This window comes from Brienomyrus brachyistius, chromosome 23 (assembly GCF_023856365.1).
Source record: "Brienomyrus brachyistius isolate T26 chromosome 23, BBRACH_0.4, whole genome shotgun sequence".
Classification (NCBI taxonomy): domain Eukaryota; kingdom Metazoa; phylum Chordata; class Actinopteri; order Osteoglossiformes; family Mormyridae; genus Brienomyrus; species Brienomyrus brachyistius.
Window position 1 is genome coordinate 11217785 of NC_064555.1, and position 27916 is coordinate 11245700.

The 27916-nt window shown below is 41.7% G+C and overlaps 1 protein-coding gene across 5 annotated transcripts; it reads right to left on the reverse strand.

Annotated features, from left to right (window-relative positions):
• LOC125718942 (regulation of nuclear pre-mRNA domain-containing protein 2-like) lies at nt 1-27645 on the reverse strand. 5 transcript variants are annotated; one of them, XM_048993270.1, is made up of 15 exons: nt 27436-27644; nt 26983-27278; nt 15447-15576; nt 15169-15290; nt 13982-14034; nt 13744-13870; nt 13429-13604; nt 12967-13282; nt 10360-10551; nt 9545-9709; nt 8919-9442; nt 2247-2354; nt 1229-1332; nt 925-1002; nt 1-558 (listed from the first exon to the last, which is right to left on the reverse strand). In XM_048993270.1, the coding sequence occupies exons 2-12, from the start codon at nt 27170-27172 to the stop codon at nt 2265-2267; spliced, it is 2085 nt and encodes a 694-aa protein (XP_048849227.1). In that variant the 5' UTR covers nt 27173-27278; nt 27436-27644; the 3' UTR covers nt 1-558; nt 925-1002; nt 1229-1332; nt 2247-2264. The 5 variants fall into 5 exon arrangements, with proteins under 5 accessions (XP_048849227.1, XP_048849228.1, XP_048849225.1 ...); XM_048993271.1 differs by lacking the exon at nt 2247-2354; XM_048993268.1 differs by lacking the exon at nt 2247-2354 and having other exon boundaries at nt 8792-9442.
• Between the last annotated feature and the right edge of the window lie 271 nt (nt 27646-27916).

Here is a 27916-nt window from a genome sequence, read left to right on the forward strand (position 1 = left end):
TTCAGGTAAAAACACATTTATTGGTTTTCATATTTCCAGTTGATCCATCCAGTAATTCAAGAAAATTGTAGTTGAGGTTGGGGGTGTGGGAGAAGTAGTAAATGGGGGGAGGAGGCAATGCACAGTACACAAAAATGGAACGATCAAATGTTTTCATTAAAAGGTTTTTAAAAACTGCAACTGCTCAGGGCTGCTCCCTCCCTAGTATCATACAGGACAGTATGGCTTTTGAGTCTTTAAGTCTTGCAACATTGTGCACATAAAACCAAAATGTTAGTCCTGTCTATCCAGAAGGAGCAGGCCCAGGCTTGTGAGGTTCCACTCAGGTGCTGTGGTCCCTGAGTAAAGGACACGCTGGCCTCCTCTACCAGCTCTTTACCATACTGACTTCACACATGACCTCCTGGCTCTCATTTTGCAGTCAGGTGCTGATAAGGCTGAGAACACAACATAGTGTGGTTGCCTTCAGAGAGTGGAACATGAAGCCTGACGTCCATCTGCCTCGGCTCCAAGCGAAACATTGCAAGCAGCAGCTACCATGTGGCTTCAGGGAGAACCCTGCATGTTATAAACAATAGCTGCAGTCAGCCCGGTCAGGTTATGGCATGTGATACAGTTTGGTTAGATGGTGAACTGAAATCACCCTTTAATTAAACATACTTGTTTAGCAGACATTTTTAACACAAAGTGGCATACAATTCAGGAACAATGAGCAGGGTCAGATAGTGTCTCTGGAGCATCTGCAGCCTTTCTCAAGAGCCCAACAGTGAAATCATTCTGCCAGTGAAGAAGTTTGGACCAGTGACCCTGATCACTAATGCGAAGAACTACATATGTCCCTAATGTCTCTCTAATGTGCATGTAAAATTGCTAATAAACATCTTGTCATCTGCAGAAGCAATTGATATTTAAAGAAATACATACCTGTTTTCAAACTGGTTTCCCCTGGAGTTAATTGGTGCTTTTAAAACCAGTGTGTATCCAAACCCCAGCACGCACCTCCTAGTTAAAACAGGCCAGGGAGAAGTTTGTTTGTGATTGTCAAAATCCACACCATAATCCATCATTGGAGGAACTACATGTAAAACCAGAGTGTATTCTCGCACCTTTGAGCAAGAAGTTTAGCCCTAAATACCTTTTAGAATCAAATTTTGTGTATTCATTAAACAGGCTAGTAAACTATGCAGTCATAATAATACCAGTCAATCAAGCTTGGTAATGGTCTTACCAAGACGTATCCTGAAGTCCTTTCAGGTTCGGCAGTATGCCTGTCTGTAGAGGACACCATTACTCCCACTTCCCAACCTTGTCATTGCCCTGGAACCTGCAGTCCTATCAACACACAAAGACAAGAAAATCAACAGTCAGTCTCCACAGTACACTGCACACAATGATTTAAACAAGTATTATTCAAATATTGACTCACTAACACCACCAAGGTTAATAAGGACCAAAAAAATACAACAGTAATGGAAAATCATAATATACCAACATAAGTCTGTTCTGACAGCCTCATTTACCCTTGGAATTTGTTTCACCTCTACAATATTTACAGTAATGATTAACATCAAAGAATGATTACACTTTCTGGCTATTTATTCAAACCAGTTAGTATTAGACTTTTATGACATTTAAAAAGTTAGTAATTGTCAATTTCTGACAAAATTCAACTTTACTACAAACAAGAAACCTCTCTTAATTATATATTTTAACACAGCTCTGTGGCACTTGGGTACAATACAGAGGTGTCACTGAACTAAAAGGGGGCCTGTTTGGAAAGGCTGCTGGCCTTCGAAAACACTCGTGACATCCCAGTCTGTGTCTGGATTTCTGTGTCTTTCACTTAAACACAGAGGAAGAATCACCTGATAGAAAATTGATACAAATGAGAAACTATTTAGAGTCAATTTATTCAGTAGAGAGATATTCAATTGTAAGCATGACCTCCATTGTGATAAACATCCATCCATCCATCCATTTTCCAAACCGCTTATCCTACTGGGTCGCGGGGTCGTGATAAACAGATTTGCTTTAATGATTATAATGGAGAAACAATTAGATTTTTTTTAATTTTTTTTTTTTAAATGGTAAAAAAACAATCCCATATAGGGCTTGGGGAGATTTTTCTTCTAAATATAGCAGGAGAATTACAATTCCATATCTAGGTGTCATAGAATTGCTACATTATTCCCGAAATCAAATGGCAATTCAAGTTTTAAGATTAATAGAGAAAAGCATATATTGACCTATAATTCTGAGAAGAGTCATTGCTTTTCAAGTCCTGTGGGTGGCAGAAGTGCCTTTATACCGTCGTCACTGAGCTTGCTTTTAGCGGATATTGTCAAAAAGAGAAACTGTAAAACAAAAAAAATAAATCTTACACTACCGTAACAAAGTCATTAACACACTGCCTCTACAATCACAATAAATGACAGTGATTAATGCAGTGCCTCTACTGTTACCATACCCGACACTGTCATTTACTCAGTACCATCTTCACTTTTGAGAACCATGTGAGACTATTTCAATGACACTTTAACAATAATAGGTGTTTCAGTCACATTAGCATTACTACATATTTCCAGCTGTGGTTACAGCTTTGTTTATAATTAATGCAATTAGGTCTCAGTAATAAAGCATTTTTGACTAGACGTATAAAGAAAGTAACGGATAGCACTTTGTGAGTTTGTTAGATATTAATGTATTAATTTATATAAAATATAAATACCAGCTTAGTATCATTACTTATTACCTGTGGGAATGGGGCGCACTTTCACACCTCTAAGAATAAGTTTAAATAAGGCTTTGTGGTGCAGCAGTGATGAATGCGCAGATACTGCAGTTGCCTGTAATTCAGTAGGGGCCAGAAGAGAAATGAGAAAAATGCTACAGAACAAGAGGTCTAAGTAAAGTGGAGAACAGGAAGAAGAGGAATTAAAGGACATGTAGGAATGCAGTGCCTACATGCAGTGCTGTTTCAATACAAATCAAATGACAGACCACAATTGTAAGGTGAAGAGCTTCCTATAAAGCCCAAGGACTTCTGCTAAGTTACTTGACCTAAACTTAGAACCATTTATTATGGAGAACAAGTAATTGGTGCGAGCAATATTCAGGGCATCACTATACTTGTGGATGTGCTCAGTACAGAGTTAATTGTAAAGCCAGTTTGAAACACTTGCCAGTGGTTTTCATTACGAGTACAGGGGTGAATCACAGACTAGACGAAGTGGCTGAGACTGACCTGTTCTTTAAAGAAGCTAAATCATTAAGTAATGTAGAGATCATTATATAGACAAACCATACTGTAGGGGAAGGAAAACTGTGGAAGTCAGAAAGGGGTGAGGGCTGTAGTTCATTCTAAGGTAAAAAGAATTTTTTTAAATGCCCTGTGTTTCACATATTCCGATTCAACCAGAAATCCACAGGTCAGGAGCTCCTAGTCAGAATCCTAATGAAATAAAACAATAGACTTCATGTCAAATATCCATCCATCTTCCACACTCCTCATGCAGTACAGAGCCTCGAGCTTATGAGAGGAAACACAGGACACACTACCTCACTCACACACTTTTGAACATTTAGAGATACCTAGCCATCTTTCTGGTCCATACACAGGAATGAAGTCCCAAACGCTCCAGGTGTGAGGAGACAGGGCTACTCACTGAGCCACTATCCAACATCATTTCATTTTGGGAGTATTTTTAAGAGACGTATTTTTAAAAATATTGCCGCTTTCGAAAATGTCTTCCTAACATATCTAAAGACAGAAATATTTGATTTAAACTGTAATGAGGTAGGAAATTAAGGACTGGTACAGTGTGACTATCAATTCACAGACAGAACAAAAAGTTGCATAAAGTTACCAAAGAACAGCAACGACCTCTATCGTTTGACTAAGCAAACAACACATTTTACATTTGTGACCCATCACCACGAAATGAGTCTTAAGTTGCACTGGTAGAATTACACCCATAAGACTCATTTCGTGGTGATGGGTCACATATATGTAAAATGCACACCTTATTAAAACCAGCTGTACAATGCTAGCTGAAAATGACAATCCTCTTCACTTTATTAGCACAGTTAAGGGAAACTTAACTGTGCTAATGATATGGGTGCATTTTCCTTGGTTACAGTTTCAATAGGTTTACTGTAAATATTTGTAATAATAAACAGACTAAAAACTGTTCTACATATTTTAGGATCTCGCTTTCTATTACAGTGAACCAAGTTTGCTTCTTAGTGAAAAGTAAAGAGAGAATTCTGGATAAGAGTTACAATGAGGCATCTTCTAGGCACAGCTCATAGCTGGGCCTCAGCCCATCGTGTCCTATTTACACACCTTTGTGTCCTTTCACAGTCGTCTTGTTAAAGAATTTAGAATTAGAATTTGAGAATTTAGTGATCATTCTTGACAAACCACAGCACATAACAATAAAATGTGTCCTCTGCATTTAACCCATGTCACATTGTGACATAGCCAGGGGCAGCTAATTCAGCACCCGGGGAGCAGTGCTTGGGGGTGGTACCTTGCTGGTCGGGGTTTCGAACCTGCAACCTTTCAATTACAATCAATCAAGTGCGCTTCCCTAACCATCAAAACACCACTGCCCACAAACGATCTATGAAAAGAAAAAGCTCCGAATGACAGAATTATTCCCAGACACCACAGACATACAAGGAGGATGCTGAAAATGCTATTCATCCAGCCGTGGCCAAATCAGCTCAACATTTAAAGGAGGGCACAGATAAACCCCAATGGCTGTGATTCAAGGTAGGGTATGAAGGGCAGTAACGGAAAGAATTAGGATCACTGAATGGCTGAAGAAATGTAAATGAGCCAAACATTTATTACAACTTATTTAACATATATACTACATGAACAACAGTACTGAAATATACCTCCGAATAACTGGATTCAGGTGTATAAAATCAAGTACTTAGCCATGCAGGCAGGTTTACATACATCTGTAAAAGAATGGGTTGTTCTGAATAGTTCAAGAGAATTCAAGCCTAGTACTGTCACAGAATAGCATCGCAATAAAAGTTTGTGAAACGCCTTCCCTCCTAGATCTTCCACGGTCAAATGTTAAGTGGTATTATTGCAAAGTGGAAGTGTTGAAGAACAAAAAAAAAAAAAAAAACTCAGACCATGTAAGGTAACAGTGTGGGGTCACATTGTGCGTAAAAGTCTCCAACGCTCTGCTGACTCAATAACTGTAGAGTTCTCAACTTTCTCCACAAAGCTGTGCGGCAGGAGCTTCATGGAATGTGCTTCCATGGCCAATCACATCACTAAGTGCAATGCCAAGCATTGGATGGAGTAGTGTAAAGCATGGCGCTACTAGACTCTGGAACAGGGGAAACATCTTCTGTGAAGTGAAGAATCAATGCTTCTCTGTCTGGTAGTCTGATGGACAAGATTGGATTTGGAGGATGCCTAGAGAATGTTATCTGCCCGACTGCATTGTGCCTACTTTAAAGTTTGCTGGGAGGGATAATGGTATGGGGTTGTTTTTCAGGTTCTGAACTAGGCCTTTTAGTTCCAGTTAAGGGAATTCAAAATGCTTCATCAAACCAAGACATTTTGGACAATTCTATGCTTCCAACTTTGTGGGAAGAGTTGGAGGAAGGCCCTATTCTTTTCCAGTATGATTGGGCCCCAGTGCACAAAGTAAGGGCAATAAAGACACGTTTTGATGAGTTTGCTGTGGAAGAACCTGATCTCACATATGTTCTTCTGGATGAATGGGAAAACAATTCCCAGACACACTCCAAAATCTTGTGGAAAGCCTTCCTAGAAGAGTGGCAGCTGTTAACTGCAAAGGGGGTAACTCCATATTTATACCTATTATTACACATGCATGCGTAGGATAATGCCACAAGAACAAAATGCGGCATACTGTTGCAGCATGTGTGAAACATAGGGCACATGCAGCAACAGATCAGGCAGTGACAGTGTGAATTAAAGGCTAATCTTTTTAATACTTCAAAAAGGAGGCATCTCCTCATTTCTCTACTGCTCAGCTTCCACACCGATAAGCCCTTATACGGTATCTCTGCTTCTGGAGTTTACCGTAGCCTACATGATTTACGTGTTTTTTTATTTATAGTTATATACCGTATACTGGGTAACGTCTAGAAGGTATGATGGTATGATGGTATAAAAAACAGACACTTCCCAAGCCTAGTTCTGGCACACCTTCACCTAAGAATATAAAAGGTCCTACTGCTCCTGCAGAACACATCCTCCACACCATGATGCTTCCCCCTCTGAAATTTACTGTCTTCTTCACACTTTCATTGAAATCTTTCCCCAGTTCGACACTTTCAATGCTGCCATGAATTTTGGAGCAGTACTTTTGTCTACCAAATGAACTCCCAGCAAAGGTTAGTCTAGTCTTTTAATTCTTCTTGCCGAGTGGCTTGGTCACTGTGAGCTTTCAGTCCAAATTCCCTCTGGCAATGAGACCCTGTCGAGACAAATTCTTGCCCTGTCCAGCTTTGAATCAGCAAGCAATTCCAGCTGTGGTGTTGAACAGACCCCTCACCAAGAATCTCCATATTATCCTGTACTCTCACAGGTCCATCTTACGTGGGCGACGTGCCTTTTTCAAGACTTGAATGACTTGATTTCTTTGTACAGTTTCAATATCGGAGAATGAGTAAGTTCTCTTCCGGTGGGCAAGAGGGTCACCTATCAGCCTTCAGAATCTGATGTTGCAGGGTGTCAGTCACCTTGGAGAGGCCAGTCATCTTGTAAAATGCCTACTAATGTTGTCAATAGATTAGGATTGGCAGATAGTTCACATTACAACCAAAGTAGAAGCAAAGAAATTGTTTTCTAATTTTGATCATAAGCAGCCTTCAAATTTCTTGTTTAAACCATTTATGTTGTGATCTCAAATAGTGTTCACTGAAGTACAATTAAAATACATTTCCTCTATTCATGTTAAGATAACAGCAAATTTGCATAAGCAATCACTTTGTAAACTACAAGAATGTCATTCAATTTTGATCAGTGCTGTATATAAGTTGCGCAGACAAAAGCACACGGTGCTTAACACATGTGGCTGTAAGAACCCTCACACGGAAAAACTGTTGACCTCAAACAGTGACAGGTTCTGAGGGAGATGTAAACAGAACTGGCCGGGAGCGACACAAGCAGTGTGTGTATGTTTGTGACAAAGATGTGTGCAAACAATGAAGGAAACAAAAGGAAGACAGATGAAAAACACGAAAAGTGGACACATTTGATCCAGCACGTTTTTTACAGCTTCCAGATTTTTGTTAGTGTTTATATTAAAAAAAAAAGCCTAAAGAGTTTGAAGCCACAGGTTGTCAAGGGTCCTTTTTATTGTAGTACTGTAAATGTGCTCTGTGCAGGGAAAAAGCAACCACTCTGGAAAGCTACTCAGTATACAGCATGATGGTGTCAGATATTTACATTGTCTGGGGCTCATACTAGAATAGGGCCACTTTAATTGTACCGTTAAAGGCGGCACTTACTCTGAACCAATCAGCGACTCTGCAAAATGCCTAAGTCAACTAACGCAGGGAGTAAGAGGCTTGTTTCAGCATTTCACTGTACTTTCCTACCAATTTGTCACTTTCAGTAATGACACCAGCTTAAAGGCATGCAGATGCCAGCTGGAGCATGAATGTGGATGGCAAGAAAAATACTTATGAAATTGCTGAAAAGGCACGACTGAGAATCAATAAATTTAAAATGCAATTATATATTGCAATAACAATTTTTAGAGAGACTATAAAAGTGAATGATTCTTTTCATAAAAATCAGAGAAACAGGTGTGCAAATTCACCATGTCTGACGTGAACACACAAGTACTGCACATTCTGTCTCAGTTTCTTTCAAAGTCAGGAGATCGCCCTGACGGGAAGGGCATAGACAAAGGGGCCAAACTGGATAAGGCTGAATCACACATGTTTGGCTAGTAAGTGATGAACTTTATATTAGCCTGGTGCTGCCTACACATGCAGGTGTGGCAGCGCAACATCAGAGCACCTCAGAGCTGCAGACACACAAACAGCATTGGAAAAGATGCAATGAAGCCTCTGTTTGTGGGTGTGACTAAGCGAGTTTAAACACCCCCCCCCCCAATTGACCAAGATAAACATGTACCAATCTAAAAAGTGCCAAGCTTTTCAACTCGAAATTTTTAATGGCACTGTGGGAGGACATTTCCATTGGCTGTCCAGCATAACAGGAACTAAATGTGTGCAGTACTCATTCTTAAGTGAGGCTTCCTGAGCTAAACCTGCAACTCTGCTCACTCCACCCAAATATATCTTTTTAATTATCCATTTACTCAGAGGTTTCACCGAAAGTATCAGTGCTGATGGGGTAAGAAAGGTCGCCTGGGGGTGTCAGGTGGCCCCCTTTTGGGGGGGGCACTAAAATAAGAGCGCATGGGTGGGAGTAAAGTAGGCCCAGAATGTGTTCCATAGGGAGGGTGAAGGGGCCCGGGGGACCGGGCAGGTAACTGGGAAGGGGGGACCCTAGGCCAGGAGAGGGCAGTGGGAGGGGGGGGGCACCCCTGACCACTTTCCATACCGCTGCCTATCCAGGGAGGAGGGCCTCCATGAACCACACTGCTTCTACCCCCCACATAGGCTCTCTGCTCTGTTCTAGGGGGAGTAGGTCTGCCGTACTTCTGGCCCTGGGCAGGACGGGAAAGGAATTGTAGGGGTGGTGGGGGCAGTGTGGGAATCGGAGGCAGTGGCTTGCTGAAAAAAGCAGATGGTGGATGCTGAGGTGGGGCTTCACCTGTGCATGCTGCAGACTGCCTTCCCTCACAGGGGGGCTTTGGGACAGGTAGGGGAGCACCCCGTCCCGTGTGCGCAGCCAGTGAAGACAGACCCTTCGCAGAGCAGCCGCTGCTCCAAATGCCCACCTGTCTGCATTCAGCTTCTGCCCCCACGCTAGGAGCAGAGGTAACCCACGTCTCAATGCTCTGGCTATGCTGCTGGGACTCTGCCCGCCAGGCAGGGGCGCCACTACCTCCTCGCCCGGCCAGCCCTGCGGCAGGCTGCTCCATCTCCTCGTCCTGCGTGGGCGTTCCTCCCTCTTCGTCACGCAGGGGGGTGCCTTCTGCGTTCTCAGCGATAGGCAATGGGCTCCCCCCACGCAAGGCTGACCCATTCAGAGCAAAGCCAGGGTTTCCTTGAAGGAACTTTTGTATTTTGGCTTCCAGATTTGAGGGAGGGGATGACCCATCGGGGCTGGGCTCCTGCTCCTTGCCTTGGTCACCCGGGGCTCCGGGTTCTAGGCCAAGTGGCCCGGCACAGTCCCGACCTGATGGGGAACACAAATCCTTAGGGGAAGTGTGGCTGCTGCTGACTGGGGGTGACACAGACCCAGAGCTTGGGGCCACAGGGGAGGAGCCCACAGCTGGAACCTGCTGAAGGGACGGCACATCTGAGGAGAGACAAGGTGGAAGACATGTTGCTCATCAACAAAGCCACAAAGCAAAGTGTGGAAAAGACCCCTCCTGAAAGGACAGGAGAGGCATGCACTCACCCTGCAGCTCGGCACCACGGCCCTGTGTCCTGGAGAGGGCGCTCAGGAGGCCCTGGGGGCTGGTGTCCACGCGGGACAGCAGGCTGGCCAGGGAGCCACCTGCTGCAGGGGCGGGGGCAGGGCCACGAGCAGAATGGGGGCTCTGGAGAGGGACAGAACCCATTCCTGAAAGAGAATGACAGCATATCTTTAAAGAAATTAATAGCAAGACACACATACACCCCTTCACATTCATAGACTTGACATTCACGGATTCACTTATTCGAGATTGTCTATGAACAATTAAACAGGAGTATTTTTGGAGCCTGCTGAAAGGTCACAGAAACAGGACCATGATACATAAATCAAAAACAATATTGAAAACAACTTAGATCACACAAAATCATATAATATTCCCTAATTTGTTAGTGTAAATACATACTGTATATTTTAACATTAAAGGATTGGCTTGGCACTTCTTTGTCTCAGCAACCAGCCTTATTCATGTGTTAGCCATCTTTGTAACCGTGGAATATTGCATTTCTCGCAATAACTTAAACTTTTCAGTGCCACTAATTTTGCATTTTTAAAAATGGATCCAAAATGTCATGCTGCCAATGAGCACGGTAGTAACTTTGTACATACAGGGGCATAACTTTGATGATTTGTGTATTATATAATGAGGTCTAGATATAACAAAAAAAAAAGTAAAATAATTTCTATTATTATATATATATATTCTAAAACATGCATGTTTAGAAATTGGTCATAAACAGAAGTTTATTCAGGCTAGCAGACTATGGAGGGGGGGCACGAGGAAGAGAGCGAGATCTCACCAGCACCCTTCATGGCAGAGGTGAGGCTGCTGAGGATGGAGCTGATCTTGCCCAGGTCCACGTTGGCTAGGCTGAGGGGCGCTGTCAGTGCAGGGGCACTGGGAGGCAGAGCTTCATGTGTGCTTTTAGCCGCCCTGGCTGGCAGTAACGTCTGAGCACTCATGGGGAGTGGCTTCTCCATATGCCGCTCAACTATGGACATATCAAAGCAGCTTCAATCTAAGGCTCACATTTTGGCCTTGTTCTATCACACTGTAGACGCAGCCCTGAACCACGGCAAGTTATGGATCGCGCCAGTGGAGCCTGTGTCAGAATATAAGGCACAGGGTAATCACCAGGGCCCTGGGGTCCTTTATACATACAATGAGAGTGAACTGACAGGGGCCGTTGACGCTGCCCTCCCCCCCCGCATACACATTGTGAACTGACCACCCGGGGCACCAAAACGTACTGTCCAAACTTGAAAGGAGGATACTTCAGCAGTTAAGTTGTGGGGGCTTTGGCCAATCGACATGCGCAGTGGTGTAGGATTCACATCATGGTCATTGGCCCCCACCCTCAATATGCTGATTGGCATTTTACAGTATACCTTCATAAGAATGTAAATTCAGAATAGAAAGGAACATTGAAGGACATTAATCTGCCTATATCCTGGCTACCATTACTCTACAACATGTGGTCATTCAAAAGCTTACATTAATTTCGTGTACTTGTATCCAAGACAAATTTTTAGTAAAATGACATCCCTCTGTCACTTACACACAGGCCAATTATACTAGCTAGTTCAAGACCTGACAAATGAAAACATAGCAAGCTAGCAAAAACACAACTAGTGATGATTTAAATCCCTTGGCACGAGTGTAACCATGACATGTAATGTTGGGCGCTTCTTTATTCACAGTTTATAAATTAAAGATTACAGTATGTTAGCATACATGTTAATGTATTGTTAGCAAGCAGTGGTGGCTGTGGTTATCATCCCAGCTAGACAGTTACTAGTGATAAACAAAAGACAAGCCACAACACAGCAAGCTAGCTAAAACGTAAAGCCTTAGTAATGGAACATAATCCAGACTCTTCATGCGATATGTGCATTGTACCTGCAGGTGCACACCCCGATAGGCAGGTGCACAGAGGCCTCACAGGACCATGATCCGACCGTGCCCTAGAGAAGGGAATCCGATTTGGAACCGGTTCTTATTGTTGCGAAGAACCGGAATCGCACGCCTCCGATTCTTCTAATGATTTATCCGGACTTTTCGCGTCACACGAAATGACGTCACATGCCTCGACTTGGAGTCCACATGACGGAGCGTGTGAAGCGGTCCAGGGCATGGCTACATTTTACAAAGAAGGACAACAATTGCGCAGTGTGCAACCAAGGCAAAGCTGTTGTCACTGCTAAGGGTGGTAACACTTGCTTATGCAATTAAGCTGTCAACATAACATTACATTTAAAAATTGTCATGTTTTCGCCACTCCGCCGATTGCAAGCTCCGTGGTCTCCGTGATCACGGGTAACTAACTACAGCGCCTTATCCTACAGGCACGTTTTCTGAAACATAAACGAATTATGTATACACGTGTTTCATCCATTTTAGAAGATGACATGCAGGGCGGCAACGATAACTCCTCTGAGGCAGCAATTGAGTCATGCACGGAAAAACAAAACCCGTTCACGCTAGCTTTCCAGGCAGCAAAATGTAATGAGAAGTGCCACCAGGCTGAGAGAGTTTGTGGTGAAAGGTTTGCATCCTTTCACCACAGCAGAGCAAAAAACTTTTCGGTAGGAACTGGTAGTCAAATGCTTTCATCAGTAAGTTTAAGTGCGTTTAACATGATAACCCCTTTATAAGGGTAGCCTTATCGTACCAAAATATTTTTATTTTAATTTATTGTTCATATCACACTACAGCTAACACAACAGCTGCTTATGGTGCTGAAAACTTTTTTTTTTATATGTAGCTAACCAGGTCTAATTACCTGCCCACAAAATTACAATCAGTGATAAATTAATATTTGATTATTTTACAGTGATTAGGAATTGATAAGGGAATTGATAAAGAACCAGATGGATAAGAAGAATCGATGACGGCACCGACATCAATTTAACGATTCCCATCCCCACCTTGCCGTGAACTCTATCTGTGCAGCTCCTGTAGGATGGCTCCACAGTATACAACCCCAAACCAGGAAAAGTTGTTTTGAGAATTTTGAAACAGAAAATGACAACCCCTTATTATTCAACACCTTAAGATGCATTTTCAGGAAGAATGGGACAAATTAACACCTGAAACGCTTCATTGCTTGGTATCCTCCGTGCCAAAGCATCTTTTAATTGCAACATTACAAAGTGGCAAATGCTTTACTGTCACAACTTTTTTTGGAATGTGTTGCAGGCCTGAAATGTAGAAATGTATGTACATTAACAAATGAAGTTACTGACAAAACCTTACGGTGCTACTGTCTGCAATGAAACAAAAGTCAGTTTCAGAATCTCTGCTTTTTATCTGCATTTTCCATATGGTCCCAACTTTTTCTGCTTGGGGGTGCATTTCTCCTTGTATACCTAAGCTGCCCTAGGAGCGGAGTGCTCCAGCCACTCACCTATGATAGATGTACCCTCTGGTTCCTCTCCCTCACACAGCTCCATGTCTTCCACATCCCTATTGTCCCACTGCCCATGTGCAAGGCCAACCGCTGACAGGGCGCCTCCCAGGACACAGCGGCTCCCACGATCCCTGGGCACTGGCTCTGGCACTGCCTCACCGTTGCCATGGGAAGGTGACTCAGAGTCAGCGGGGGATGGCGCATCTTCCAAGGGTGAGGGCACAGGCGAGCTGTCTAAATTCGGAAGTGTTGACTTGAGAGCATCCAGCTTCTGCTTCAGGTTTGAAACACGGCTGGCAAAGGAAGTGTAGGCCTGTTGGGAAGATTCAGCTTAGACAATGTGTGCAAAGTTGGCCATTCAGAACACCTCGCATTGCATTTACTACTTTTAGCTGGTCTCCAGCTAATGTTAAATGTCACTCATCTACTCAAATAAGCACTGGGGGGGGGGAAACTTACTTTTGCGATGATCTTGACCTCCCTGTACTGCATTTCATAGAATACATCTGCATTGTTCATCCACTCCAGCAGGTGGTGCCCTTCCTTCACTTGCTGTTCGAGGAAGCCCACAAACTCCTGTACTTTTCTATTATCATTCTCAAAGTCCCTGGAAAACTTCTTACCACCTTCCTTGTCTGAAGGACAACACATGGCAAAAAAGACAGCTTACTCAAACAGACTGAACTGTAAAGAAAGATCACAGCTTGCGGTGGCAATTTAATGTGCGATAAACATCTCTGCTGTCACATGAACGAAAGAGAGAAAAGGCCCCACCCTTTAGCCTCTTAAAGGCGTTGGTGCTGCAGATGTCCATTTTCAGGGCAGCCAGCTGCTTCTCCTTCAGCTCGGCCACCTGCTGTGAGCTCCTGTATGCTGAAAGCTGCTGGCTGAAGGCCTGTGGCTGCAACAGGTACATAAGGCACAATTACAGTGGGGGATAAACTGCAGGGGGCACAGGCACGATAAGGCAGGGCTAAGATATGCAACCTTCATTTAAAAGAAAGAACCTTACCACAAATTCTGCTACAATCTTGGCCTTTAGAGGGGCTTTGGGGTTGACTGGCACTGTAGGACAAGAAGCAGGAGGCAATACGCAGTATAGTTTAAGAAGAAGAAAAAAAAAAAAAATAAAAAAAAAAAAATCGGTCTCAAGTTTACTGCCACTGCTTTTGCATGAGCACAGCACGCAATCTGCAAGACAACCTTATCATTTTTGTCCTTTCTGTTGGACTGATTCATAGACTGGGGGCGGCATGGTGGTGCAGTGGTTAGCACTGTTGCCTCACACCTCTGGGCCCCGGGTTCGAGTCTCTGCTGGGGTCACATGTATGTGGAGTTTGCATGTTCTCCCCATGTCGTCGTGGGGTTTCCTCCGGGTGCTCCGGTTTCCCCCCACAGTCCAAAAACATGCTGAGGCTAATTGGAGTTACTAAATTGCCCGTAGGTGTGCGTGTGAGAGTGAATGGTGTGTGATCCATTGAAAAATGGATGGATGGATGATTCATAGACTGTATGGAGTATTTGAGAGAAATTAAGCAAAAAATGAGGGAAGAAGAGATATCACGAAAAGCCATTCATATTCCGTTGTAATATTTTGTATTTTAAAATGAAAATGAGCCAAAGCAAGTGATTTGTTTGTGGCCACAACTCGCGGCAACACTAAGTTATTTGACAGACTGTTGGTAGATAAGTTAAAGGTAGATAAGTTCTACATTTGGCTAACTTGAATGTCTTCCATCCAACCATTTTCCAAACCGCTTAACCTACTGGGTCGCGGGGGGTCTGGAGCCTATCCCAGAAGCAATGGGCACAAGGCAGGGATGGGGGGCCAGCCAATCGCAGGGCACACTCACATACCAGTCACTCACATGGGGAGAACATGCAAACTCCACACACATGACCCTGGCAGAGACTCGAACCCAGGGCCCAGAGGTGTGAGGCAACAGTGCTAACCACTGCACCACCATGCCGCCCCAACTTGAATGTCTTCTAAGATGTATTTGCTTTGCAGTCGTGTTGTGGTGATATTCAAGTTCTGCTTTGCAGTACTGACAGACAACTGCAGTAATCGAGTTTAGTCAAGTAATTGTGACAGCTGTAGTTTGTAGTGATATTAGTCTTTTCAACAGTTAAGCTGATTTGTATAACTGAGCAGCCTAAATATAAACAGGACTTCTTTTTTGCTGTTGTCACACCAACCTGCAGGGGTCCCTTTGTTAGCCAGGCTGGCTCTAAGGTCCGAGATCAGCTCCTGGGGGTAGATGTTCCTCTCGGACCAGATAGTCAGGATCCTCTCCACAGACCTGCGCACCTTTGACTCCCTGCCATTAACAAGTCGACGTTGTACACAGTGAGCTACAGGACATTCCCAGTACACATGGTACTCCATGTTTCTATACATTTAATATGTCTTCGACTTTATGTTAGCCGGGGATGTGCAGCAAGGCAGCAGTGGAAGCAGCAAGTGAAGCACTTACCGCACCAGTAGAGCTGCCTGCGGAAGCACCTCAGCAAAGGATGTGCGGTACACAATGGCGTTTTTCCTCTTGCAGTTCTGGATCACATCGTTGGCAAGGTAGAACAGGTTTAACCTGTGGGCAGCCGCCGCTGAGAAGGGATTGTGGAGACTGTTAGACAACAATGGCACCGCGTGGCCGAGGGCGGGCTGGATCCTCACAAACATGACTGTGTGCTCAAATGTGAGCCATTAAGAAAGCAGCAAAATGTTGAGCAGTTTGGTCTGTTTTTTTTAATACGAGTAAAGACAATATGGAAAACATGACAGAACAGTGTTTTTCCAGCACAAATAGGGGTTAAAGGGGTTCAACGTAAATTTGAGGTTGCTGTAGTCAATTAGAAGCGGTACTGACTGCATCTGGAAGTTCAAGATGTGTCAACCTTAAGATCAAGCCAGAAACAGCAAACTCAGCTCAGTCATAGGTGCAAGTGAAGTAAGCACTGAATCCCCAAGGACAGCAAAGTCTGCAGCAGGAGCGTATCCATTTTTCCAGCATGCAGGAGGAGAGCAAGTAGCCACAGAAACAGCAGTGGCAGGAAAGATATGAGTAATATAGTTTACATTTATTCTGAGGCAGACAACCTAAATGCAGACATGCATCACCTACTGACCAGGTTCTGTTCCTACTACAGATGTCCATTTAGATTTTTTGTCACCGATAATTACTATGTGTTAATCGACTATTAACCATTAAAAAATAAGACAAAAAAGTGTACTACACTGAATGGAAGTGAGTCTGTCATCAAATTCCAAAATACCTAAACAAAAGTCTTTTAAAAATGAGAAGTGCTTTATTTTTAAGTACAAATACTTCGTGATTTATGTAAATAATCAAAAAAAAAAATAATTAAGATTATCCAAACATTTAATCCTCCAGCACAAAGTGTAGGAAAATATTGTAAAACTCGAATGAACTGAAAGTAGCTAGAACTTTTTAACGTATAGCATGGAGAGTGCTGTAAAAAAAAAAAAAAAAAAAAAAAATCAGCTTCATATTGGATATACTTAATCTAGCCTAATTAATGATCAAATCCAGCATTTTAACAAAAGGGAAAGTCATCATGTTCACATCATAATATAAAAAAAAGAAACAGCACAACATAGCAATACATATAATCTCGTTTTCCAATGCATTCACCACTGGCTTGTTTAATTTTTTTCCTCAAACTGCCTTCACACGCAACTTCAGAGATCATACAACCTGCTTGCACTTACAGCTCACAATATATTTTTCAATTCCATTCATCTGCTGTTCCACTTTCAATACCAGCACCCAAATGACAGAAGGGAATGTACCATGATTACTATTCTGTTCCCTGACTGCAACACCCTCTGTATATCGAAATACAGTATTTTAAAATGTCAATCTTTGATTTAAAGAGTTTAAAAAAAGTGTAATGACAAACAAGAAACATTATGGGATAAAATATTCCATTTATAGTTAGAAATAAACAGTATCGTTTGAAAATTATCGGTTACACCAAAAGAGCAAACATGAAGTGAAACTTATTGCTTCATTGAAGAAATCCTCTATATGTATAAGGGTGACAAGGATTGCTTACTACCTCTACAGTGCTACCTTTATAAGTAACCAAATTAGTTGTGTGTTGAAAACTAATATGGTGACAAAGGGAAACTTGATAAGCATCAGCAACCATGCAAGAGAATGTGTATTCCAAATCCAAATAAATTAATTTTCAGCTCTTGTAATCTTAAGTAGGGTTATCACTATCGATTATATCAATAATCGAGTAATCTAGCAATTAATCAAGAAGTGTCTGAGTGTAGATCTCATCTGTGAGGCTAATTATCCAGTGACACCTGGCTGAGGAGAAAGGGAAGAGGTGGCACTATGTCCATTATTCTACTGTTCTGCGGTGGTATTGCAAAAAAAAAACACGTACATCACAAAATTGACACTGCAATGTCCAGGGTGATCAATTATTTTCTCTTGTCTTTATATAAATCACCATCCTTCCACTGAAGACACTGGAGGGTTTCAACAGACATGATACAGAAAGAGTTTCTGTGAACCACGTGACCACTGAATAACTGAAATCTGAATGTTAATAAAGACAATAACAATAAAAATCCATTATTTTTATTTATTTCATCTTCCGCTGTTTGGCAATATCTTGTATTCCAAACACGATACCGAGTAAAAATAAATGATTTGTTGGCACAACTCACGGCAAGACCAACTTAGACAGAATCTTTTGGTAGATAACTATATAGCCAAATAGAATTTAATTTTCAATTCCTAAACATTGCAAAAACAGATATCGCACTGTGAATCTTTTTAGCTCTGATACAAAATACATAAACAAAAAAATAAAGAATTATTAGTTAATATGGTACATAATCACCATATGTAACTCCATAAAAGATGATGTTGCTAAATCATGGGACTAACCTTTGGTTTAACAGCAATTACTTTGCCATACAGAAATCATGGAAAGGAAATTCAGCAAAATAATTTAAGTGAACGTGATGACACAGACAGGGTAGGCTACTCCAAGAGGCTGAATGGCACATATCTATGGCTAACCTTGCATTACTGGGTGAGTCTATCATACCCAAGTGTCTCCTTTGAAGAGGTATTTGCATTGCCGTCATCCTGTGATTATATTTAAGTTATGCTTTGCAATACTGACAGTCAAATGCATTTACCTTAACTTTTAATGAGAAGTACTTCCACGCAACTGAGGTTTTTGCTCTTTATTTCGACCCTCATCCATTAAGCACTGTCTTCCTTCTGCCATATTGCTATGCTAGCAAGAAGGTAAATTTTAACTGATGTATTTTAATAATTGAGTAATCTCATTTAAATCGATTAATCATGACAGCTCTACTTGTAAGCCACCTAGGTAAACAGAGAAATCATACGGCTATGCATCAAATAATCAGTTAAGCTGCAGCAGAGATATTTAGGAAATCTTATGATATAGAGCAATTTACAGACCACTAGGGGTACCAAATGGGATTACTGGCTTAGTGAGGTTCCTTGAAGTTATATTTTAAATTGATGCGTTGTTTGTTTTTTATTATTTTAATGAAATTACCATTATGGATTTCTGAAACGCTACAAGAAATGTTTTCCTTTAATATCACTACGTAATTATGGAAGTAGTTCAAATTATCACAAAACAGAAAGGTGGTTTTACACCATGCGAAGTTTCTATGGCATACCACAGCGCCAGCTAAAGTTAAAGACGAAATTCACAGGTGCTATTCTGGATGATGGACTGCCAGAAAAGGCAAAGCCATAAATTTGTCTGTCTGATACCTTAGAACCTCCTTTGAAAAAGTGTTTGAGAAAATGTTTTGACTAGAATGGGCTTAATAGGTGATTAAAAATGTTAATTAAAAATCGATTAGATTAATTGACCAATTGATAAGATAGCTGATAGATAAAATCATAGAAAAACAATTGTTAGTGGCAACCCTATTAATTGCAGATCACTTTTAAATTGGATATATTGTCATGGTAATTTACGCTGCACAGCTAACCTGCTCCAAGCAGGTCCACAGGGTTTTGGATTAAAACGGGTCTATTCCCCATCATTTCACCAATAATGTAATAATGTAAATCTCCCTTTCAATAAAACTGAAGCCTTTAAGAGCCGCCCTTTGACTAAAAAGTATGGACTGGTCATAACACAGATTTTTTTTTTTTCCAATTTCAATCCAATTCAGTTCTGACAATAAGTGCAGGTATTACCTACCTCCTGCCTACCAAAGTGTGGCTCTTACTTTGCATTCTTAATTTTCAATGCCAATACCCCCAGCCCACAGCCCTTCACAGCCTGCAGCTCCCCCGAGCGCACGCACAGACAAATGAGAAAATTTACCAAGCTGATAACCACTGAGGTAGTACGATTTAATGCTGATCAGGGCAATCAGGGTTAGATTAACTCACTAGAGCTGAGTTAAGTGCCTTATGCAAAATTCGATTTGTAGGCAGCCCGTGCCTCCATAAAATGCCACAGCAGAATAAGTAATGCTTAGCATGCCAAAAAAGGCCTATCACAACAAACGAACTTCAAGAGTAGCATCTTGCTAAATGTAGTTTATCTGCTAAAAGAGAGAAGGTATTTCACCACTGTATCAGTGTTTAATATGTGTCACTCGGTTACACTCAAGTTCCTGCATCACCATTTTTGATTTTGATCAAAAAAATCCCCCAATACAATGGTAGGGAAACACTGGAATCTACACTGCTTTTTCTCGTATTACCCTTTACGAGGGCTGCCACTAATGACTAACTTTTTTTCCATCAATGAATCTGTCAAGCATTTTATCAATTGGTGAATTAGATTAATGTTCCTCCAGGAAATCAAACTGAACATTTCTTTAAGCTAATTTTATTTTGACAACAGCATACTGTATGCGACTGTTGGACTTTAGATAATGGACACCAGCTTTAAGACACTGTACAGTAGGGCTGTCACTTAACTGATATTTGAACATTCATTCAAACATGATGTGAAAAATTCATATTTGAACGAGCCCATTCAAATTTTAAAATGTCACTAGCTTATAACACTGCTTGCTGTAATTTTGTAGTTTTCCGTCTATGGAGCCACTAAAAGGTCAGGGTGGGAAAATATTTTTTGAAAGCTTTGCATTCTGCTGCAATACCTTTGCAATCCCACTACACTTGCCCACTTGCTATTTGCTGCGACATCACAGCAAGGATACACCTAAATAATATAGACATGTCCTTTAAAAAAAGAGTGTTTTAAGCATTAAACTATGTGGGACAATGCACACCATGTAACTTAAATATGTATAAAAACACATAAATAATATTAACTGCAATTGGCATGTGCATGCGCGCGCACACACACACCGAAACACAAAAAGTTAAGCACCCAGACAGAGTTGTGGAAATGAAATGAATCTGCATGTGGTGAAAGGTCATGTGACTATATCGCAATGAATATATCATCAGATCAACCAGACAACAGAGTTGGCAGTATGGGCACACTGCTGGTCCCATGTCAGTAGAGTGTGGCATCCTACCGGGCCTGGATACATGCGACGATACAGTGCAGAAGGGAGTCATACAGTCGTCGTATCCTGTTCTGTGGCAAGTCAGCCCACGGCTGTTGTAACTGGCTCTTGAGATCCTGCAGATTAGCACTGGATCTGAGTTGACGTCCGAGCTGATCACACACGTTTGATTGGGGAAAGATCGGGGGACCTGGCTGGCCACAGGAGGACCTCAAGATGACGCAGGCAGCCCATAGATACACGTGCCCTGTATGGACAGGCACTGTCTTGTTGAAAGACAGTACCAGGGTGCTGTCTCAGGAGGGGTAAGACATGCAGACGCAGGATGTCATTCACATAGCGCTGTGCTGTCAAGGTCTCCCGAATCACTACCAGAGATGGACCTGAAGTCATACCCTATGGCTCCTCCCACCATGATGCCAGGAGTAATTACATTACAGTTACATTAGCAGGATTGGTCCTCTCCCCTTGGCGCCGCCATACATGCACACGACGGTCATTCACTGTAATGCAGAACAGATTTATCACTGAACATGGTACAACGTCACTCATCATCAGTCCATGCCTTCCAGTTAGGGCACCACTCCAAATGCAGTCGTGTCTGTGCTGATGTTAACGGAGAACTCATTGTCTGGCTGATGCCAGTCATCGAGACACGGTGTGGGATGACACAGGGGGTTGCACAGAGTTCAATATCTTAGTCCAGATAGCAGGCACAGATGTCATGGACTTCTGTAATGCTTGGCACAAAATACCACGATCACATCTGTATGCCCCACATGCTGGGCAATTGAACGATACAACTACTCGGCCTCATGTAAACCCACAATGCGACCCCTATAAAACTGCATCAGTTGCTGGTAATACTGTCTAACGCGTCTATGAGGCATCCTCTGTGTCTGGTGACTTGCCAGCTCCTTGCAAATACAATCATTTACAAACCCATTGCTGGTCTGCGCAGGTCCGAAATGACATCCAAATTGAAACATTACTTTGGGGTGCTTAACCTTTTTTTCCACTGAGTGTATATTACAAACATTGAGTGGTATTAGAGCAGGAAAACTGCATTCAGAGCTTCAAAATCAAACCCACTTTCCTAAATATTTTAGTGTAGATATGCATATTCCCACATACATCAACAAGCAAGAATACCTGAGAAGTATACCAGAAAGTGATTTCGGGTTTAAACCTTAACTATAACAACAAGGTTAACGTCACATTCAGTTTTCTAGCCGTAATATCCTTCAACATAAGCAAGCAACAAACCTTGGTTTTCCAGATTTCTTTATGGGCAAATTTTAACTAATATTCCAATGTTTGCATGTGCACCTCACGTTCAATGACAACATAAAAAATTTATAAACAAGAGGAGGCCATTCAGCCCATCAAACTTGTCTGGGGAGAACTCCGTTAATAACTCAGAGTTGTTAAAATTTTATCTAGCTCAGATTTAAAGGAACCCAGGGTTTTAGCTTGCACACCGACAGGAAGTATATCCCATACTCTAACTACATGCTGCATAAAGAAGTGCTTTCTCAAAGCCAGTTCCAAATGTTCTCCCACTAATTTCCATCAATGGCCACGAATTTCTGTATTTAAACTAATATTGAAGTAACTATTTGGTTGAACAGCATCCAGACCTATACCTGGATCATGTTGAACAGGTTGAACAGATTCAGCTCAGCTAACCTCTGCTCATGAAACATTCCTCTAAGTCCTGGAATCATTCTTGTAGCCCTACATTGAACCGTTTCTAAGGCAGCAATGTCTTTTTTAAGGCAAGGTCACCAAAACTGCACATAAAATTCTAGGTGGGGTCTTACCAAGGAATTATATAATCTTAGCATCACATTCCTTGACTTAAACTCCAGCCCAGCTGTCTTGTTCACAGTCATTGGTGGTGAATGGACACAGTGCAATTATCAATAAATACACATACAAAGCAAAAACACACATAAAATATACATGGGGGGGGAGACAGGTATTCAAATACAGACACTCCTCTACTTACGAAAGAGATCGGCTGTTCGTAACTTTAAATGTCCGCAAGTCGTTATTCAACATCATTTTATGGCTATTCAAATCTACATGCATAAGTTTGGGTCATGCCCTGCTCGTGTGAATCCTCCTGTGTGCCACACCCCCCTCACTATCTCATGTGGAATCCCTGTGTAATCAGCTTTTTCTAGTTGTGTTAATTAGTCTTGTGTATTTAAGTCAGTGTGAGAGTATGTTTCCCGAGTCCGATCAGTCTATCACGCATTTGGCATGGGGAAGCAGCACAGGAGCCAGCGAAATCAAGTTAACACAGGGTTTATTTCAGGGAAACACTGAGGAACATGAAGATGACGTCAAGACGTTAATGACTGGACTGGGGAAACATACTCTAACGCAGACTTAAATACACAGCAACAATAAACATGACTTGAAACAATTAACTACACAGGGATTCCAGACAAGGTAAATGAGGGGGCATGGCACACGGGAGGATCGGATGACCAGGGCATGACAGTATGATATAGAGTTAATACATGTTTTCTTATCCTAAATCACATTACTAATGATACATAAAACAAAAATGGATAATGGACAGACAGAATACTTCACAATAAAAATGAAGTAAACTTCTCGGTAAACATCTTACCGATACACAAGTACAAAAAACTGGAATGCCTGAAGTATGCTCACTACGTTGCTGCGCGGCGGGAGTAGCGGCCAGTATTTGTGCTAGGAGGAATTGGTGTGCAGAACAAACCTTGATGTTGCAGACAGGAAACAGGAGCCAAATGAACACAATTTGGACTTACAGTCCTCTTAGTTCATATGTCTGAAAGTTTGTAAGTTGAAGGTTCGTAAGTAGAGGAGCGTCTGTATATTCAAACAAATTATGAGACACCTGAAATCATTCAAACTCGATTTTCGATAAAGACAGCCCTACTATACAAACATTAACTTACGCCCACAACTTGATAAGCAGATTAGTACTACAAGTAAAATACTGAGAGACATATTGTGATGCTTAAAAGATAGCAGTATGTATAAATTTAGCATCTTCATGTTTATTAAATTGAGTTAGCTTTTTCGTGTATCATAAAAGCGATGAGCCTTGAAGTTGTGGTGAAGAGAGGGACAGCTCAGCAGCCAGAACATCTTTTAAGAGGGGAAATTGTCTATAAATAAGGTTTAAAGGTGTCAATGGTGTGGCGGTACTTTTTGGAGTTTAAAGTGCAACATGTTTTTTTTCATAAATATTAGTTTTCATTTCAGTTAATTTAATTATTTTCCATTTTTGTTTCAGTTTAAGATAAAAACACTGGTCCCAGCAAGCCGAATGTGCAAAAACATATACACACTGGCAGTCAATCAACAAAGAATAAGATCAGATTCTAGCCTAAACAGTTTCTCGACCTAAGGTCATTTATTTATGCCCAATATTTGGTAAACATAGTAGTAGTACAGCTAAAATATTAATGAAGCATTTTATGATGCCCAAAAGTTAGCAAATTCGGCATATCCGATAAAAAACGTGTCAGTCTTTAAACTGCAAAAAGTACCACCACACCAGCGATGTCTTTTTACCTTGAGATCCGTACGATCTCCTCTTTTAAAAGATATCACGACTGCACCACCATGCCGCCCCCAGATATATATAGATATATAGATAGGAAGCGACACAGACACACACACAGAATATATATAGATAGGAAGCGACAGACAGAGACAGACAGACACACGTGCAGTGGTTAGCACTGTTGCCTCACACCTCTGGGACCTGGGTTCGAGGCTCTCCCTGGGTTACGTGTGTGGAGTTTGCATATTCTCCCCATGTCGTCATGGAGTTTCCTCTGGTTTCCCCCCATGGTCCAAAGACATGCTGAGCCTAATTGGAGTTACTAAATAGGTGTGCATGTGTGAGTGAATGGTGTGTGAGTGTGCCCTGTGATGGGCAGGCCCTCCGTCCTGGGTTGTTCTCATACCTTCCAGGATACGCTCCAGACCCAACACAACCCAAAAGGATAAGCAGCTTGGAAAATGGATGGATGGATACATACACATATACACGCAAATGTATATAAAACCATAAATGCTATTTAGCCTAGTAAATCAGTAGCCTAGCCTATCTTTGTCATCACATTGACTTACATTATTTTATATCTATTTGCTTATTTTATATGATTCTTGCATGTCAAAATAAATAACTGCAAAAATGAAGATTAGCCCTGACACTTAGCCGCATCATCTTATAATATGGTAAATAATTTCAATGTAATATTCACCAGTGTACGTTGTCAATGGCCATCCTGGGTTTTGACTAATGAAAAGTTTCCAACTTATGAAAATGTTACCCTTAAAATATGAAAGCCCAAATTTTCCATTTCTAATTCATTCCCTGGCCTAGATATAACACGTTGTAGTATAAAAATGTGCCTAGCAAAACAATACCAAACCTTTAATGCACAGGATTAACCTGCTAGCTAGTTAGCTAGCAGTAAGCAAACGAATAAGATGGGTCATTCCATTACAAATCATCACACTTTTGGACCTCATCGTCATGGATTTGCTCACAAGTAACTCATGAAACTGAAATTGGCCGTGTCTGGAATCAATATTAAAATTTTAAATTATTCAAAATGAATAAAAAGACAATATTGCCAAAGTAACTGAAAAAAAGAGAATTATAGTAAAATCCCGTTATAAAATATAGATTATTTTGTTATTGAATTTTTAATACTTTAATTGGTTATTATATAGAAATTATTCATATGGGGATGGCATATTTGTTCAATTTATAGAGCTGGACAATAGCTTTAAAACAATATAAGAACCCACTATTGTGCATCTTGTAACTTGTAATATGCTGGTGTACTGCTACTGGAAACTAGAATTTCCCAGAGGAACCTTCCCGAGGGATTAATAAAGTTCTATCTATCTATCTTAAAATTAAGGGAAATATAGCCAAACTCGTACCCCACCCCCCCACAAAAAAAAAAACAATTGGTTAAAACTTTGTTCGCTTAAATCTCCTTCAATATTGGTCCCAGACACGGCCAATTTCATTTTCATGAGTTACTCATGTGACCAAATCAGCATGCCAAGTTTCGTCAAAATCCGTTACGGTGAGGTCTGAAAGTGTGATGATTTGACATGGAATCACCCAGATTTATTATTTAAATGTGACTGGGTCATCATTCAGCTATTTACTTTAGATATTTACAGAGTAATATTCAAATTTAAATACACAGACCAACATCATCATCAATGGTCTTTCTTTGCTGCTCATGACATTGTGCATTTGAGATATACCCAGGGTGTAGCCACGATAACAAATACTGACAAACATACACACTATTTATGTTGTGCCGGTTTCCTCAGGACATTCAAGTTTGCTCCCACATTATAAATACATGCAGTCAGGTGACTTGGTGTCTTTACATTGCCCAAAGTAAGTAGGAGCGTGTGTATGAATGCCCTGTGATGAGCTGGCATCCTCTCCAGGATGTTCACCTGTCTCATGCTCTATGCGACCTGGTACAGGATCCAGGCCCCCTCTAGGGACCCTGTATTGGATAAAGTTTGCAAGATGGATGGATGGATGAATAAATGACCTTAAACACATGCAAATGAAGGTCAGCTTGTTACTTGCGTGTTGTAAAATAGCATGAGGCATTGGCGACATATGAATGTCACAAATCTTAGGTCAATGTTTTTACACATAAAGTAAAGATACTTTGACTCCAGCTACAGACTGCCGTTGCGAGTATCATATATCATATATTCCCCCACAAAGGTGAACAGCCATACTGGGTAATCAGTCAAAGTTAACAGCACTGGCAACAACTTTGACAATCATGCCAACTAACTAAACACATTTTACACAGTTTGCACTAAACTGAATTATCCTGTACGTTGCCAGTCATACAACATACAACTACTGTATACCAGCAGCAACACTGCACTGAACATACATGCATCTCTAGAAAACAAACAAGACCCTCCTGAGACTTCAGTAATACCTTATCCGTACTGTATTTATCTACAGGATGAGTGAATGACGTCTCCCCCACAGGGCCGACTCGTCAAAAATGTAAAAGGGTTAAAGGGTTTTCAAAACAGTAGTACGAAAGCTATCCCAACCGCCAACTCGGAGAAGCCGGAGCTGAATACGACCGGCCCTCACTCGATCCCGGAGGCCGAAGCCCGATTTCCGCACCAGGGAATGCCGCGCTCCTTCTGTCTCAGGTTACCGCCGGTAAAGCCCGAGCGGTACCACCGGCGGATCATTCACCGAAACCACACACACCTGCTTAAGCTTAAAGCCTTTCATTCACAGGAAATACCACAAGAACTCAGAAATAAATGATACACCACACACGGCCATTTAAACTAATCATATGAAGTTTTTCGTATCTATTAACCAGTACAAACTACTGGTTACCTTAGCATTGCTAAATGGCTAGCGAGCGGTACGTGGAACTCACATTTCTTCAGCCACTTCATCCAGTGCCGCACGATTAGGCTGTAGTGCTTCTTGTTCTCTATACACCAAGCAGACAACCCCTGAATGGAGTCGGCGGTGTTTGACACTGCTTGGAAGCGGCGGTCCAGAGAGGATTTGAAGGTGGCGGACGAAGCGCTAGTACAGCTCTCCGCTGCACTCTCGGCCGCCATTTTGGCCGCGCAAGCCAGCCACGCTGCGACTGGATTCCGAGGTGCAGTGCGCCTCAGAGCACATCGCCACCGGATGTGCTCAACCGTTAACGTAATACCTCAGCACCTGCCAAATAATTATTATGAGGTTCACAGGTTATTAAAGCTTTTCTTAAACACATTTTCATCTATTTTACTTACGTAAACACATCAACAGGAAATAAAACATATTAGACTGTCGTACTTGTTTGAAGTCTAATATTACATGAGAAGGAAGCACTAACCATTAAAGCTGCATCCTCGAATTACTCATGTATTACTATCATCAGTTGTACGCCACATTAGACAAAAGTGTATGCCAAATAAATGAATGTTAATACTGTAATGACCAGATTAAAGAAAATAAGATCTCCGAGGGTTACTGCAGAACGTGGATTTATTAACAGTGAGCGGCTGCGGTTTTATTCATACACACTAGTTCAACGGTAAAAAAAAAAATCAATAATCTCCACATCCAAACGAATTAGACTCCTCGTCTCCTGCTCCCCGAACCTCCGCAATTCCAGCACTCTCTCTCCCTCACGTCCTACGTCACACGCAATTCCATAACCACACCCTCATAAGCACAGAACCTAATTTAGCAGGATAACATGGAACACATAATACCTGAAGGTATTACAATACAATGTAAATCATGTTATAGGTCGCAGGGGGCAGAACATTGCATACAGCTGGGGTACACCCTGAGCCAGATGGTAGTCCATA

Bases quoted from the DNA above. Each gene is read 5' to 3' on its own strand.
- LOC125718942 (XM_048993266.1), bottom strand. From the start codon at position 27,172: ATGGCGGCCGAGAGTGCAGCGGAGAGCTGTACTAGCGCTTCGTCCGCC. The intron at 9,710-10,359 runs GTGAGATCTCGC...ATTCTCTTTCAG, and splicing joins CTCTGCCATGAAGGGTGCTG to GAATGGGTTCTGTCCCTCTC. The intron at 9,443-9,544 runs GTGAGTGCATGC...GTCTCTCCTCAG, and splicing joins CCGTGGTGCCGAGCTGCAGG to ATGTGCCGTCCCTTCAGCAG.